The sequence below is a fragment of the Calypte anna genome, chromosome 14, assembly GCF_003957555.1.
Source record: "Calypte anna isolate BGI_N300 chromosome 14, bCalAnn1_v1.p, whole genome shotgun sequence".
Taxonomy (NCBI): domain Eukaryota; kingdom Metazoa; phylum Chordata; class Aves; order Apodiformes; family Trochilidae; genus Calypte; species Calypte anna.
The window spans coordinates 9,734,596-9,751,130 of NC_044260.1; the positions used below are offsets into that span (position 1 = coordinate 9,734,596).

The window sequence follows — 16,535 nt, forward strand, 5'->3', positions numbered from 1 at the left end:
GTGTGAACAGAAGTTATTATCCAGAGGCAGCACTGCAGAAATACAGGTGAGAGGAGGAGTGGTCTCTAATTGTACAGTTAGGTAGATCAGTCTGGGTTAATTGCTTTACAACACCAGCAAACACTTCTTTTAACTCACTTAGAACTGAGGAAACGTGCTTCCTTCCAAGAGGATTTTGACTGTGATTTGTTTGTGCTGTTGTGTCAGTGAAATTATCATAGAGATCTGTTTCATACAATGTGGAAACTTCTCTAGTTTGCATAAATCACCATGATTTGTGTCTTTCATGGCCTGTAGCAAGACATTTCTTTACAGCTATAAATAAATGATCATATTTTCTTGTTTCCCCAGGGTGTGAATTTGTCTGGAGGACAGAAACAACGAGTCAGTCTTGCTCGGGCAGTTTACTGTAATGCAGATGTCTATTTATTTGATGATCCTTTATCAGCTGTTGACGCTCATGTTGGGAAACATATTTTTGAAAAAGTTATTGGACCAAAAGGAATCCTGAAAAATAAAGTATGTCATAGTGAGATAGCTCTCTCTTGGGAATGAACTTGCTTGCTTTGCTGAGTTCAAATGATTCCCCGTTTGTCAAGTTTGCATGATCAGCTCTTTGTCTCAAACATCTGAAAAATGAAAGGATCCTTTGAGATTTTTAGAAGACTTCTCTAAAACACTGAGTTTTCATAATGAAATGTGCTCTCATTTCTGTATTTGAAACTTTTTTGCCTTGATTTTCACAACAGTGTTTTTCTCTTGAATAATGCTACATGCATGTCCATAGTGACTACTGTGTTGTACACAGAATTATGCAGCAAGAGTTTAACCATTGTATTCACTAATTTGAGATGTTAGAAATTTTTTTTTCCTCTTTTAATATTCAGACACGGGTTTTGGTAACCCATGCCATCAACTATCTGCCTCAAATGGATACAATTCTGGTAATGACTGATGGAGAAATATCTGAAATGGGTTCCTACCAGGAGCTGATGAAGCAAGATGGGGCTTTTGCTGAGTTTCTTCGTACCTATGCTAATGCTGAACAGAGCATGGAGGAGAGTGGTGAGTGTACAAATAAATTCTCTGGGGATAAGCTGATGTATGGCATTGTAAGGGATGGGGAGAAGGAAGAAGCAGCTCATTATTTTTTTTTTTAGCTGATGTCCCTGACTCCTGCTTCTACTGTACAGAACAGCTGTAGAGAGGTGCTGATACAGGAATATACGTTAGGTTTTGGTTTGGTTTTTTGTTTATTTGTTTGCTTTTATCTGCAGGTGGTTGCAGTATTGAATTTTAATACTGGAACTTAAGTCTCTTACCTCCAGCCTGTTTTCTTCAACACCTGCCCTGACACTCTTCCACGTGCTCATGCAGAGTATGAGGGATGCTTGTACTCTGCTACTGGGGTTAAGTTGTTGCCATGTGCTTGAGGCCTGTTTGTTAGCAAACACCTTCTGCTGAGTGCTGCAGAGCAGGATCTCCAGAAGAAGGAAGGGATTGGCCCACTTCTCCCTTCATCTTCCGTTTGGTAAACCCTTGGTTTCCCACCCATTCCCTAGAGGGAAAGCAGAGATATTTTTCAGTTTACTGTCATGCCTGTCACAGGCAAAGCAGAAGCTCTCCTCTTGGAAAGGTCACTTGATATGTTTCAGTTGTCACTCTTCAGGTTAGGACACTGGTTTGGGTGGACACTGTCTGTAAACAGCAAGTGCTGTATGGGTCAGGTCTCCCACTATGAAAAGTGCTGTGTGGAATGATTTTATGGAAGTAGAATCAGGCTAACATATATCTTCTATAGGTGCTCCTATAGCTACTTTGGGCACAGTTTGACTTGTTGCAGTCTTAAGTGTAAGAAAGTTCTGCAGGCAAATTAACTTTCTCTGCACTTCCCTACAAAGTTAAAAAGCTGGTTTGTATGAAGATTTGCTTCCTTCAGTAGCCTTCTTTCTGTCTTTGTTTCCTTTCCAAGTGCACAGTTGATTTTGAAGTCCTTTACATTAAACCAGCTTATTTTACTTTTCCTTGTAAATACTGCTTCTTTTTCTGGTAAGTGAACCAGTGATTTCTGTTTTGCCATGCTTCTCTGCAGTTGCCTAATAAAAGGCACTTATAACTTCAGTATGACCCTGGTAATTCAGAAAGGATTGCAGTGTTGTCCATTTAGATCATATTATCGTATTAGATGATACTAATATCAGATGTGTAAAAGGTCACTAAATATTATTAAAAATGCAGGTTCTTGGATAAACACAGAATAATTTTGCTGGGGTCAGCCTGAGCCTACCTGGAGGGGGTTTACACACCCACTTTGAGAGGAAGGCTCCATTATTTCTGAAGCTACATGTTGGCATTTGAGATGGAGCATAACAAAGCTGTGGATTGGTAGTTTCTGGCTGGAATGCATCCTTCTTCTGCAAGGGTGGGAAAGCCTTTCCACCTGCCCAGGATGTGAGTCTGGTCCTTTTCTCCCATTGGGATCCTGAGGGTTACATGCTGCCTGCCTGTCCTGTCCTCAGCTTGGTGGTGCTTTTTGTGTGTTCGTGAAAACTCCCCATGCCCAAAAACTGCCCCTGTGTGAGTCTTTGGGATGGCTCAGAGGGGAGGTGTGAGCTCCCCCTTCTTCTCCAGCATCCTTCTTGACACAGAAGGCAGCAACAGGGATGCCAGCAGTGGCTGCTTAGCTACAGAGTGCAATGTGTAGCACTGCTGCCTTCAGCACACATGAAGTGGATGCCTTAATGTGTCTGCAGTGTGTAACCATCTCCAAAGGAACTACATGTAAAACTGACCTACCGGACTGTAGAAAAAGCATCCAGATTCTCCTTACTTCTAGTAGCTGTTCCATTCTCTGGCATTTCATGTCTGATTTGTTGATGCCAGTACTCCTGCCTGTGCAGATGGGTCTGGAGTCATAGCTGTGCCCTTGTCTCCTGTGAGTGAATTTCAGTGTTCAGTGTACCTCCCTCCAGGCTTGTAGCTGTTGCTGCAATACCTCTTGCTGTAGAGATGGCAAACAGCTAAGATGACCTTTCTTATGACTGTTTCCCCTCATCTCCCATACAGACTAATACAGCAGATTTTATTTTATTTTTTTAACATGTGTGGGGGGTGGGGTTTTTCCGTCTTTTCCAGATGGCTTCAGCATAAACTTTGGTTTGTCCTTGAAAAGCCCAGGACTATTTTTGGTGTTTGTGAGGAATAAAGTGGCAGTCCAACTGCACCATAAGGTTGAATTATTTTTTAACTGTCTGGTTTGCCTTTGATCTTGACTGCAGTGCCTGAAAGAGATGTACAGCACAATTAGTAATTCTAAATCTGGTTTACATTGTGTGGGCTGTGCTACAGATGGCTGTCTCCACAGCTCTGACCCTGCAGTCAAGAAGCTGAAAGACCTTTCAGTGGCTACTCAGTTCATTTTTCATATGAGGCACAAGAGGTTCCTCTTTCATTTTGGAGGGGAAAAGAGTGTAAAAGTATCCTCAAAACTGCTAAGAGTTTCTGGACTGTAGGATTTAGTTCAACAGTCTGCTCATCTTGAAGGGAAGCTTCTTGATCTGTCACTTGTAGCTATTCAATGGGAATGTCTTTTTTTTTTTTTTTTCCCCTCACATTTTCTGGATGTAATTCCCCAAATCTCAGCTATTGTCCTAAGCAAAATAAATAGAAATCTGCTTTCTGGAAAAGACAGAATAGTACAGGGGTAAGATTTGCAGAGCCTTGCTTGACCTGTGTATAAATTGCTTCCCAATTTCACAGTAAGGAAGAAAAACAGTTTTATTTTTAAGTGCTGAGTTTGAAAGGAAGACAGCTTCCTTGCTGCATAGCTTTGTTCTATAGCCTAGGTAGCAGAGCTGTGGGAGGAGACATACAGCAATGTGGAAGAAGTTGCCACTCTGTAAACAGGATGCTTTGCATCTTTAATGTTAAGGACAGAGTCTCTTAAGATTCTGGAATGAAGTCCCTTCCCCACCACTGGGCAAAATGAGCATGGCAGTTCCCTGTACATAGGGAGATTGTTCTGTTGTCCATTAGACCACTTTAGAGTAATTTAGTTTTTTATTCTTTCTTCATTAGTACTTGGAAGAAAGGAAAGTTCTTGATTTTTCGCCTGTAGCCTTCTGATTTGGATATTTTCTTTTTCCTCAAGGTTGTCTTGTTTTTGACTCTGAGGTTTGGGATGAAAAAGAGGTCCATTATAGCAAATTTTATCATGCCTTCAGCATTTATGGTTTTGTGGGTTTGTTTGTGCTACTTGGATGCATTCGTGTTTGTAAAGGTTGAAAATAATTTAGTGTGTTCTGGAAAAAGTTAATTATATATCCTTTTAGAATCAGATCCTTCATTAGAAGGAACAGTTCAGCCTCTGGAAACAGGTAACTGTTTTTTTGCTGTATGGCTTTATATTAGTGCTTGCATTGGAGTAATACGAGTAGCTGCAGTTCATTTAAAAGAGATTGTGTCATTAGAGGAGTTTTGCCTGCATAATAGAAGGTATCAGCTTGGTTTGCATGTTACTTGTCTGTGTGGTGCTACAACAGTTGGTGTGTCAGCTTGTAGATAACTCATCAGCAGTAATTCTTTCTAACACTTCCATGAGGAAGCTTTGAATAAACTCTAAAAGATGTATCCTGGACTTACCCAGAGAGGTATCATTCAGGATTGAGCCCCAGAAGTCCTTTTTGTTCTCATGTGTGTACTCAGTACTTTGCAGCTGTTTCCTCTCATAATTTCTGGACACATTTTCCAGCAGAGCCCTCATTAGGGAGCTTGTACCCCAGGTGCACATGGCAGACTTACTGTGGCAGTTTTGAGCATTTCTTGTTCTCAAGGAGTGATTGGAGTATAAGTAAGAAATCTTTGTAGTCAACAACATGAAATGAGATTTAAGAGCTCTGAGGACAGGATGGTTTTCAGTTTTATGTTGTTCATGTGGGTTTAGAACTCCAGTGATGCTCTAAAGCATTGTGTTGCTGGAGTGCTTGCTGATTGTCATATGGGAACCCTTCAGAAGAAGTGCTGTCAAGTGCTTAATATAACCAGCAGTCCCATGTTGCTTTGTTCTCATTCATATAAATAAGGACTAAGTCATTGAACTCTTCTCTTTTTCACATTTTCTGCTTTTTTTCTGCTTTTAGACCACACTGTACAGATCAGCACTGGATTTTAGAGTAATAAACATTGTTCAATTTGTAGACACAGGAGAGAATAGTTTTATGTTCAGTTGCTCCACACTTAATGTATTGATCAACTGTTTTATGCCTGTTTTGCTTTAGTATAAAACCATGAAAACTTTAGATCTACAGTTCTTCCCATCCATCTTTTAAATAGATAAACCCTTTAAAATCCAAATTTTTTTCATTACAAATTCTGAATTAATGTTCATATTTGAAAATAGAGTTCAACTTAATTGACAGTTATTTTTTAGAAGTCAGTGATTTGGTTCCTGTTAGGAAACTGTGCCATAACTTGGACTTGGAAGTACTACTTATGACACTGTATTACACTGCATTAAGTTGCTCAGAAAATGCTTAATATTTCCAGGTGTTTTAGCCAATTGTCTTGTGTGTGCTGAATCTTGTTACAAATGGGATATTGTAGATAACAAGTTTGCTTTTTTTTTTAATTTTATTTTTCTTTTTTTCTTTTTTCTTTTTCCTTTTTTATTTTTCTTTCTTTTTTTCTTTCTTTTTTCTTTTGTCCAAGTGACATTCTTGGAAAGATCTCCTGCTTAAATTAATATGATTCCTATAATTGCTTACAAACACCAGGCTTTTGCATGTTGTTTCCTGCTTAATTTTGCAGGAAAGCTTAATGCCTTCTGTACTTACAGCTTCACTCCATCATTAATTCAGAAGTTGAGTGGTAGTGTGACTTGGTATTGCATCCTTTAACATCAAGTATGTTTTTACAGTGACATTTATTACCTATATTTAGTAGGAAAACAGAAAAGTTAGTGTTTGCTATCTTGGCAACTGGTCCTGTTGGGAATGAAAGTAAATCAATTTGTTCATCTGGTCAATTACTTGTTAGTGTATGTAAATAGTTTCTTGTGTTCCCTGCTTTGTTTGCACATTTGAACTGCACCTAGCACTCAGGACTGAGAGGAAACCTTTGTATCTTTTTCCTTACCATTTTCATGTCTGTTTTCACCCTCTTCCCAGATACAAATGGTCCATCTGGAAAGGATGGAAAGCCTGCAGAAAATGGAGTCCTTGTGAATGAAGCCCCTGGAAAGTTGATGCATAGGTGTGTAGTCCCTTTTTTTTTTTCTTTTTTTTTTTTTTTCTCCCCTGCATGTCTGCACTCTTGTGCTACTCTTCTTTCCATGTGAAGAAACAGTTGTGTTGTAGATCAATACCATGGGTTTGACTTGCATAAAAAGGAGAGGATCATTTTGGCTATTCCAGCTTTCTATGCTTTCTCAAGGCTTGTGGGGTTGACTGCTGTCAGATGGGATAAAGTACTAACTGGACCTTTAATCTGACCTAATACAGCTGCTTGAGGAGAGCTGATAATTCCTCAAAATTAGTCTCATAGTCTGTGTTATCTTTATGGTGCTCTAGAGGTATTCCTTTTCTGGAGGCTAATGAATGTCTGTGGGCTCAATTGCCTGTTTTGAAGCCACTGTGGGTACTCTTTTCCCAATTTGGTGGCTGCACTGTGTACAATGATATGGTTTGTAAAGGCTGATGTTGATGATCACAAAGCATTTTTCTTTTGGGAGTTTGCCCTAGTAAAACTTCTTTAACTGGTTAGTTGCTTGTGTCTGAAGATGGATGCTTGAGATCTGAATGTCATCAAGGGTGATTAGGAATGCACTGTGAGAGGAGGAGGGAAGCACTAGTAACCTCTGAAGATGACAAGTTAAAAGATTATCACCTGAACACTGCCTTGAAGCCATAGACTGTTAAGTCTATTTATGAAGCAAGCACCTGCCCTCTATCATGCTAAGGTTGAAAAAGAAATGTCTTTAACAGGCAGCTCAGTAACTCTTCAACATACAGCAGAGACACTGGGAAGTCACAGCAGCAGAGCAGCACAGCAGAGCTGCAGAAGCCACCTGCTGAAAAGAATTCCTGGAAACTGACAGAGGCTGACACAGCAAAGACTGGAAGGGTAAGGTCTCCTGTTCCTACTTCCTACACTGTTTCAGTTCCAGAAAAATCTACATAGTTAAGAAGAAAACAGTTTCAAAATACCATTTAACTGGGATGAGAATGGTCTGAGTGGATTTGTGGACTTGCTATTTCTTATGTAGTACTTCAGGGGAGTGGTGCTGTGCCCTCTGCTCCCAAAGCTGAGCCCTGTGCATGCAGAAAGAGTGCTGACACTAAAACTTTTGTTTAAGATGGTGGGCCTGACTACATCAGAGTTTAACAGAAGGAATGAAAAACTTGCAGCAGTGTCTTGGAGGGAGTTTGTCATGAATTAGGTGATCTAATGAAATCTGCCCTTCAGTGTAGGGAGCTGGAATTCACACAAATTAATTTATAGCCAAGTTTCCACTCTAAAACACAAGTATGTAATACTTCTGGCTTTCTGAAAAGCCTGAGAGTGAGGTTCCTGGGAAAATGGCAGTTACACCTCCTAGCACTGGTGCTTGGATCCTCTTGTTAAAGATAGATCATAGGATCATCCAAGCCATGTGGAGCAAAGATTTAATTAAAGGCTATATAATCTTGTGGTAAAATGAGAGAGCCAAAAACTGGAACTTTTCAGTGAAGTTTTTGGCTCTGCCACTGATGCTGTGTTACTTCAGGCAGCTCTCTCCCTACCCTTCCCTTTCCTTGGAAGACACAGGAAAGATGACGTGTGCCTGTACTGGAGGGATGTTGGCTTTGGCACGTCTCCATAGAATGCTTTGCACTTTGTGTTCCCAAGCAGTAGCTTTCTTGAGTGCAATAGTCATATTTTTATGGCCTGATGGAGGAATTCTGACTCTAAATCGAGGTTGAAGAAGGGGGAATTGCTGGCTTTGAAACTTAATCAATAAAATGAATATATTCTTTTTTTTCCCCATCTGTCTTCAGGTAAAGGCAACAGTGTATTGGGACTACATGAAAGCAATTGGACTCTTTATCTCTTTCTTGAGCATCTTCCTCTTTATGTGTAATCATATAGCTTCCCTGGCTTCCAACTACTGGCTAAGTTTATGGACAGATGATCCTGTTATCAATGGGACACAGCAGTACACAAGTGTCAGACTGGGAGTGTATGGAGCACTGGGCATTTCTCAAGGTTTGCTTGGTCTTGTCTATTTTAAAATTGGCTGTTTTGGAATGTTTCTAATGCTGTTGGTGACATTATACTCCCAGAACTGCAGCAGCTGTTTGCTAAGGATTCATATGTTTTTTAATTTTATTTTCTTTTTACTTCATAGAAAGATAAAAAACTTGAGTGAATAATAAAAAAGGGCAAGCAAACAAACCTATAAAATGACTTAGTGAATATGGTTTTCTTTTGTTTGTACAAACTAAGAATGGAAGTGTTTTGCAGGGGCTGATGAGCCAGCAGTAGATGACAAGATGTCTGACCTAGGAAATGGCTCCTTGGCCTCTACAAGAACCATGGTAGCCTGGTGCTCAAGGACAGTTTGTCACAGGAAGCCTTGGCCATGCTGCCTTCCTTGTAGCCACAGCTTGGCTGAGCTGTGTAGGCTGGCATTTCTTTTGACTGTTTGAGGGTCCAGAGCACCATGGGAGGGGCAGCTGAGTGTCTCTTTATGGTCAAAGTTTGTTTACCATGAAACCTAACACCATGTAAGAGTTACCATAAAAATCTTGTAGTGAGAACTGAATGCCAACCTTAAAATTGAGTGATCTTTACTCAAGGAAGGTGCTTTAATACTACACTAAATTTTGCAGTGGAGGAACAATTTCTTCCATGGGAGCAATGTGGTGATTTTTGTGAATTATTATTATTATTATTATTATTATTATTATTATTTACTTGGAGTAATTGCAGACTCTACCTATAATGAGCCCCAGTTGTGAGAATTACTGTGCAGGAGACATGCTGATACTAAGCAATGAGCAAATAAAGGGAAAGGTTTTGTGTGAGAGGTGAAAGCAGTTAAAAACAAATCTTCTTTTCTAGGTATTGCTGTGTTTGGCTACTCCATGGTTGTGTCAATAGGGGGAATATTTGCTTCACGACACCTGCACCTTAACCTGCTGCACAATGTCCTCAGGTCCCCAATGAGTTTCTTTGAGCGTACACCCAGTGGCAATCTAGTGAACCGTTTCTCTAAGGAGTTGGATACCATTGACTCCACCATTCCACCAATCATCAAGATGTTCATGGGCTCAACTTTTAATGTGATTGGGGCTTGTATCATCATTCTGCTGGCCACACCTATTGCTGCTGTCATTATTCCACCTCTGGGACTTGTCTACTTGTTTGTGCAGGTAGGGTTTTTTTTATCTGGGGGCACTGTGAACAGCAGTCACTGTTATTTAAGATAGTTCTTTTCTGACTCTGCACTGGAATGGATTTTAATGTGTTTGGCTTGAGTCATGCTTGACTGATTGTGCTTTGCATGGTTTACTGATTAGCTGATGTTAGCAGAGCATTTCCTTCTCTTGTCAAGTGTAGAATGACTTGTGTGCAGAAGGTAATCATATCTAAGCATATTTTATTAAAATGCCATTAGATTTTGAGGTCAGTTTTGTATAGCTTGTTGCTCATAGCTCAGATATAGAAAATGTGAACTTGTCTAAAACTTGCTTCCAAACAAAACAGTAGCTTTTAGAGGGGTATGTGTGCAACACTGATGTGGCTTTTTTTACCAGAATATTGTTTTCAGAGCAAGAGGAACGACTGCAGCCTTTCACTCCTGTCTTTGTGTAGGCAGGATGTGCTTGCTTCACTCTTGCTTTACTCTTGGAAATCTTCTAGAACCAGTATAGATTATGGGGTTTGACTTTGACTCTTGAATTAGTGAATATATCAGGCTCCATTAGTAAACCTTAAAGGCAGTGATGTGTGTGTTGTATACTGTTGAGCTAAGCTTGCAGAGAGAGAGGGGAATCATGTAATGGTTTGGTTGGTGGTTGTTTAAAGACATCAGAGCGTATGTAAGGGTCTTCTTACTCCTAAAAGTATGGGAGCAGCATGTATTCCCATGTCCAAGTTGAATATCAGTAACTAACAGCCCACATGGCAAGGAACTCTTACTGTTATTCCCTTTGTCTTTTCAGACAGTCTTAGGTGTAACCATAATTCTCATACTCTGATTTGCAGAGGTTTTATGTGGCCACATCTCGCCAGCTCAAACGCCTCGAGTCTGTCAGTCGTTCTCCTGTGTATTCTCACTTCAATGAGACCCTCCTGGGAGTCAGTGTCATTCGAGCCTTTGAGGAGCAGAAACGTTTCATAAGGCAGAACGACATAAAAGTGGATGAAAATCAGAAAGCTTATTATCCAAGCATTGTTGCAAACAGGTAACAGTAGGGTTGAAATATTGAAAGGCAGTTGTGTAGGGAGGATGTGGTTCTGCTGCCTGTGCTCCATATCAGTCACACATCTCAGCATGATAGTCCAGGGGAGGGAAGCTTGTGTGGATGAATCTCATTCACAAATGTTTACTTAAATTTAAGATTACTTCTGAGTTTCTTTTCTTTCTGAGAGTTCTTGCCTTACTTCTGGGTAATGTTTGGGGGTTTTGTTTGTTTTTTTTTTAACTTGCATTAATTGATGCTGATGTTAACTACAGTTGCTTTCTTAACTAAGACTAACGTATGCACCTGAAATGTTTATTAGTTTTGGATGCCTCCAGGCTTGCATTGCTGCTGGAGCAGAACATCAAATATCTTGCAGTTCCTGTATCACTGGCACTTATGTTACTTATTTTTTCAAAAACAGGATCTCTGACAGAAGATTGGTTGCTTACTTCCCTAATTACTGGAAAGTTGCAATACATTTTGCTCTTGCAGGTGGCTGGCTGTTCGTCTGGAGTACGTGGGGAACTGCATTGTCCTCTTTGCAGCATTGTTTGCAGTGATTGCACGCAACAAACTCAGTGCAGGACTGGTTGGCCTCTCAGTATCCTACTCATTGCAGGTAATTTGACCTTTTTTATTTTTTTTTAAAAAAGCTCTGAATTTTAAGACTGCATGAGAAAGTCAGAACCTTGCTATGGCTTTGGAGGGCAAACTAATATAAGGAATGTAAGAAGAGAATAATAACTACAGAAAGCATTTGCAAAGGTTCTGGGAGGTTACTTCTGTGCCTTGCCTGTATGGGGGGATGTGGCAAAGATGAGTTATCCCCTGCATATTGAAGGCATCTGGAATTTTCTCCTGTCCAGCACTGATTAGCCAACATCTTGTCTGTTTATCTATTCCATGAACTTGCAGTGCTTTTGTTGTTTCATGTTTTTTGTTGGTTTTTTAAAATTTATTTCAGGTAGCATATCTAGTGTGCTTCTTGACTTCTTTTCTTGCAGATTACAGCATATTTGAACTGGTTGGTTCGCATGTCATCTGACCTGGAAACCAACATTGTTGCTGTAGAAAGAGTTAAAGAATATGCTGAAATGGAGAAGGAGGTACATTGTACACCACACCTGTAGAAATCAGTGCCCTGTTCTGAGGTCTCATTCACTACCTGAATGGATTGGAGCATACAGCTGGGCATGTCCTCTGAGCTGAGCTTAGTTGTAGAAATGTTTTGGTTTCTTAAGTGCTTAAAAGTTACTCTTTTTATTTCTGTTTTTCTGTTTGCTTTCAATGTGGGGAGTAAAGAGGTTTTACTTTTTTGTTTTGATTCAAATCACAAAACAACTGATTTTGATCTGCACTTATGCCCCTTTTGGCTATGGAACAGAGTTTCCCACGGCTTCTCTGTGCTATGCCTGTCACTTGAACTTGACTTGAGTCACTATTTTTGCAGCCAGGACCCTTCCTAGAGTATTTTTCTCAGTTTATGGTAGCAGACTGGTGTTTATACTATTAAAAGCCTTCTTGTTTGGTGCTGACAGTAAATGCAATGGGTTATGTTCTCTCCTTTCACACCTCTGTGGGAGGCTGAGGCAGCAGATGTTTCCTTTGCCATCTTGTTAATCTTTCAGTGCTTATGCCTCAGTTAAACTGCTACCAGTTGGATGTCTGGTTTCCTCTATGGTTTTGATACTGTGTTGAGAGTGCACAGGCAGGTTATCTGAATATATGCTGTATGTATGAGTCTGCTATTTGCAAGAGGAAAGTACAGGTGGTACTTGAGACCGCAGAGCCCTTGGCTACAGACATCATTTCATCTGCTTTGTACCACCTCTTTCCCTCTCCTCCCATCACCATCACAGTTACTTTTCCAAATTACTAACAGTGATTACAAACAACTATACGAACAAATTTTCTTAATTGCTTTCCTCTGTTCCCCTGAGCCCATGTCTGGTTGAAGGAGGAACAGATCAGAGATGTTTGTGTGGTTCTTTCAGGCTGAGTGGAGCATTGAACAAACGGCCCCGCCGAGCAGCTGGCCTGAGGAGGGGAAGGTTGAGTTCCGAGGCTACGGCTTGCGTTACCGGGAAGACTTGGATTTGGTTCTGAAAAACATAAATGTTACCATAAATGGGGGTGAGAAGGTAACTGATCTGTATGTATAGCAAAGTGTTACTGTTTACAAGATGAAGAGTGGGCTAATCCTCTTCTGTAGTGTGTCTTGGCTCCTTAAGAACTAGAAGAGCTTCTCTAAAACCAGTTGTAATGCTATGGGCAGATGTAGTCTGTCCTGCATTGTGGGATAAAGATGCACTGTTATGTGGGGTATCTTATGGTCTGGTTTTGTAAGGAAGTGAGGTCTGTGCTGTCTCTTGTCCCCTTTCCAGACAATTTTGCTGATTTGTTTGCCATAAACAATGAAGAGTACAAGCTGCAGGGAGATTTAAGTTAATTCTAGTCTCAGGAAAACAAGCTGCTAAGTAGAGGAAGGTAGTCCTGATCTGGTGAGCTGAAGGTTGCCAGGTGAGACACTCTGCAGGGATTTCAGAGTAGATTTTCTGGATGGGTAGAATATTATCTCAGGACTGGTTATAAAAGGGCAGATGGCAAGGGAAATGTTAACCAACCAAAGCAGCAATCTGTAGCAATAGGTATTTAAAAAAAAGTAATGGGGAGAGGCTTAAGTCTAACTAGGAAGCAAAATGTAATATACAGTGTGAAACTGAGTGCTTTTGGTGCATATTTATTACAAATGGAAAGAAGATAGATGTCAAGTCAGTGGTTATAACTGAAGGATGAACCAAACAAAGGATTAGGGAAACATTGGCTTGCCTGCTTTACCCAATTCCATCTGCCTTTCTAGAAAACCTGAAAACTGTGATTGCATTACATTGCAGATGTTGAGACTGCTTTTTAAATTTTTTTTTTAATTTTTCTTCCCCTTCATTCAGCCTCAGCTTTTTATGCTGTTTTGGGGTGTTGACACCCTAGCAAATATGGCAACTTTCTGAAAATGTGTCAGCTGGAAATGCTGTAACTTTTCTCCAGAGTAAGTTGTTCCTGTGTTTCTTTCCAACAGATTGGAATAGTTGGAAGAACAGGAGCTGGAAAATCCTCCCTTACTTTAGGTTTGTTTCGGATTAATGAAGCAGCTGAAGGAGAAATTATTATTGATGGAATTAATATTGCAAAGATAGGGCTCCATGATTTGCGGTTCAAGATCACCATTATCCCTCAGGTAGGTGTGAAATCCTGCCATTGCCACAACTTGTTTTGAAGCTATGCTGCTTCCATAATATACCGGGGAAAAAATATCTATTCCTTTTCTGATTTATAGCTATGAGATTTCAGAATGCTCTTTCATGAACTTGAAACTAAGCCATTTCCTAAACTGGCTGATTTGTGAGTAACAAGTAGGAGCTTGGCTATGGCCAATTCATGATGTGGAAGCAAAATCTTTACCTGTGGACTCAAGGGCTTTGTCAGCACCCTATGCTGATCACTTAAATGTTATAGACAGCCTAGACTGAGTGGGAAGGTTTGATTCCCAGCTCAACACCAGATCAAAGTTCTTTACTGAACTGGGACCATTGCTTTTTTTGCTAGTGAAAGGGAGTCTAGGTATTTCCACCTGGGTAGAGCCCCTAGGGATGTTTTTCTAGAGATTGGTTTCCACTTTCATTTTAGGTTGTTCCATTCTTTTTTTAAACGGAATTAAGGTACTGCATAGTCTAGTTGTGAGAGATTGAGATTTTGCATTGCTTTTAGACTTGATACAGGCTCTTTGGGGCTTTGTACAAAGCATACTGACTTGTGAGCCAGGTATGCAGTACTGTTCACTGACAGACATCTGTATATAGCCCCCAGCAACTGGGTTTGATAGTCCAAAACATTTGGAAATAATGGCTTTACAAGTGTTGGACTTAGTCTCAAGTCTTCTTGTTCTTACTGTGTAGCCTGCCTGTTCTGGCCAAAGACAGACCATAAACTGTGGTTATATAAATCACCATTGCAGCAAGAACAAGTGAGTGTGCTATAAAAGCCTTGCTGCAACACTTCTTTTGGAATCTGTGGGGGACTTTGCTTTCTCCTTTTGATCACTGCATCAGTGTGACACCACTAGGCCAAAAATTTTTCCACATTCTCTCCATGTCCAAAAAAAAAAAATCCATTAATAACTGCAGCTGAAGACTTTTTAATTATTTACAGATACATAATTCCCTAAGAAGTGTAAAGTTGACCTGATACTCCCTGCTGACAGAAGGCTGCACAGGGACTGCCTGTTCTTTAAGTTAGTAGTAAAAAGTAAAAAGAAAGTTGGCTATTTTTTTGTTGTTGGTTTTGTTTTGCTTTTTTGTCTTCTCTGAGTTCATGACTTACTGCTCCTGGAAAGGTCTGGAGTAGCAGAGTCTGCAGAGAGCAGAGGTCAGGTGCCTGGGAGGCATAAGAAATAAGGGTGAGGGTGAATAACTTGCTGTTAACTGGAAAAAGCAAGGTCCCACTCCTAAATGCAGTAGATGAGCTTGCTTGCAACTGTATCTGGATAAGTTTTTTCTTTATCTGAGAAATATTTTTGAGCACGTGTCACGTTCTGTGTATGTTGTCAATTGCTTCTCTCTTTGAGTAGGATCCAATCTTGTTTTCTGGCTCTCTGCGTATGAATCTTGATCCTTTTGACCAACACTCTGATGAAGACATTTGGAGGTCTTTGGAATTGGCTCACCTGAAAAACTTTGTATCATCTCTTCCTGATAAACTTAATCATGAGTGTGCTGAAGGTGGAGAGAACCTCAGGTATGTTGAAGAAATGTGAAAATGGCCCTAAGAACTAAATGGGAGCAAAGAGAGGTGTGTGTGTGTGTGTCTGTCTGTCTGTCTGTGTCTGTGTCTGTGTGTCTGTGCCCTCCTACCTGCATCTAAACTTTCTGATACCCTACAGCTCACTTAAGAGACTGTGTAGCTGGACCTTAACAATAGCTCTGCTTTGTGGGGCTCCCCCATAGCCCCTGCCTCATATGAGAATCTGGGGAGAGACTTTGGGATTTCTAAATGTGTGACCAGGCAACCAATCAACTAAGTCTTATTCAATTATGTTTTAAACTCTCAAGTCTATGAATTCAAAGTAATTCAAGAAATAGTCAGAATGCTGTGAAGTTGGGTAGGTTTGGCAGTCTTAAGAAGGATTTTAGTAGCAGCAGCCTGCTATTTATAGTGGATACTCTGAGCTTAACCATGACTTTTACCCAACAGATGCATTTTTTTATGGGAGTTGTTAGCCTGCTTTTTGCACTATGACAGGGATATGTGGTCAGTTTGTAGAAACCATTTAAAGCCCAGCCCTCAACACCACAATGTTTCAGTTGTGCTGAAACCATTTGTAATGAATTCTTTTACAATATTGCCAAGACTTCATTAGGAGGGGGATGTGGTTTCAGATGCTGTTAGGTAGATAGTCTGCAGTGAAATAGTAAGATCAACCTTATTTATTTAGCTGGATTCTTGGCACCTAGGCACTTAAGAATTCTTACAGGGAACTGCTGGGCTTCAAAATGCATACAGCAAACTTGTTCTGACTTGTTTCCCCACCCTCCCATCCCATCTGTGCAGTGTGGGACAGCGCCAGCTGGTGTGCCTGGCACGAGCTCTTCTCAGGAAATCCAAAATCCTGGTTCTAGATGAAGCCACAGCTGCTGTTGATCTTGAAACAGATAAGCTTATACAGTCAACAATAAAATCTCAATTTGAAGAATGTACTGTATTAACTATAGCACATCGTCTGAACACAATCATGGACTACACAAGGTAAAGCAATACCAATTTTGTTTCAAAGAATGATGTGTGACTTGTGTTGTGCTCTACTTAAATGCACATCTTTGTGTTAGCCAGATGTTTACCTGTACAGTTTCAGTCACCTCTCTGCAGAGCTGTTGGAACCCCTGTTTTGGGTGGGTGAAGGGTGTGTGCATGTTCTGGCTTGTGGTGGCTGTGTGTGGCCTTGGGGAGCTTCTCTGATCCCTCTGTTGTGCTGCTGTTGTGCTGTTCTTGTTCAGACAAACTGGAAAGGAGAGGGAGGCAAGGACAGGAGTCTATCCC

General features: G+C 40.5%; 1 protein-coding gene across 3 annotated transcripts in view; it reads left to right on the forward strand.

The window, feature by feature from the left end:
* ABCC1 (ATP binding cassette subfamily C member 1) overlaps positions 1–16,535 on the forward strand; it is a 49,784-nt gene that overhangs the window by 30,694 nt on the left and 2,555 nt on the right. Inside the window, exons 18-31 of one of the 3 annotated variants that reach the window (XM_030459599.1) lie at positions 352–519; positions 888–1,065; positions 4,332–4,376; positions 6,165–6,249; positions 6,981–7,119; positions 8,034–8,241; positions 9,100–9,410; positions 10,246–10,445; positions 10,938–11,064; positions 11,450–11,551; positions 12,440–12,586; positions 13,522–13,680; positions 15,070–15,236; positions 16,050–16,244. In XM_030459599.1, coding sequence (XP_030315459.1) covers positions 352–519; positions 888–1,065; positions 4,332–4,376; positions 6,165–6,249; positions 6,981–7,119; positions 8,034–8,241; positions 9,100–9,410; positions 10,246–10,445; positions 10,938–11,064; positions 11,450–11,551; positions 12,440–12,586; positions 13,522–13,680; positions 15,070–15,236; positions 16,050–16,244 — 2,231 coding nt within the window. The remainder of the gene's footprint in view (positions 1–351; positions 520–887; positions 1,066–4,331; positions 4,377–6,164; positions 6,250–6,980; positions 7,120–8,033; positions 8,242–9,099; positions 9,411–10,245; positions 10,446–10,937; positions 11,065–11,449; positions 11,552–12,439; positions 12,587–13,521; positions 13,681–15,069; positions 15,237–16,049; positions 16,245–16,535) is intronic. The other 2 variants (XM_030459600.1, XM_030459601.1) reach the window with 2 other exon arrangements.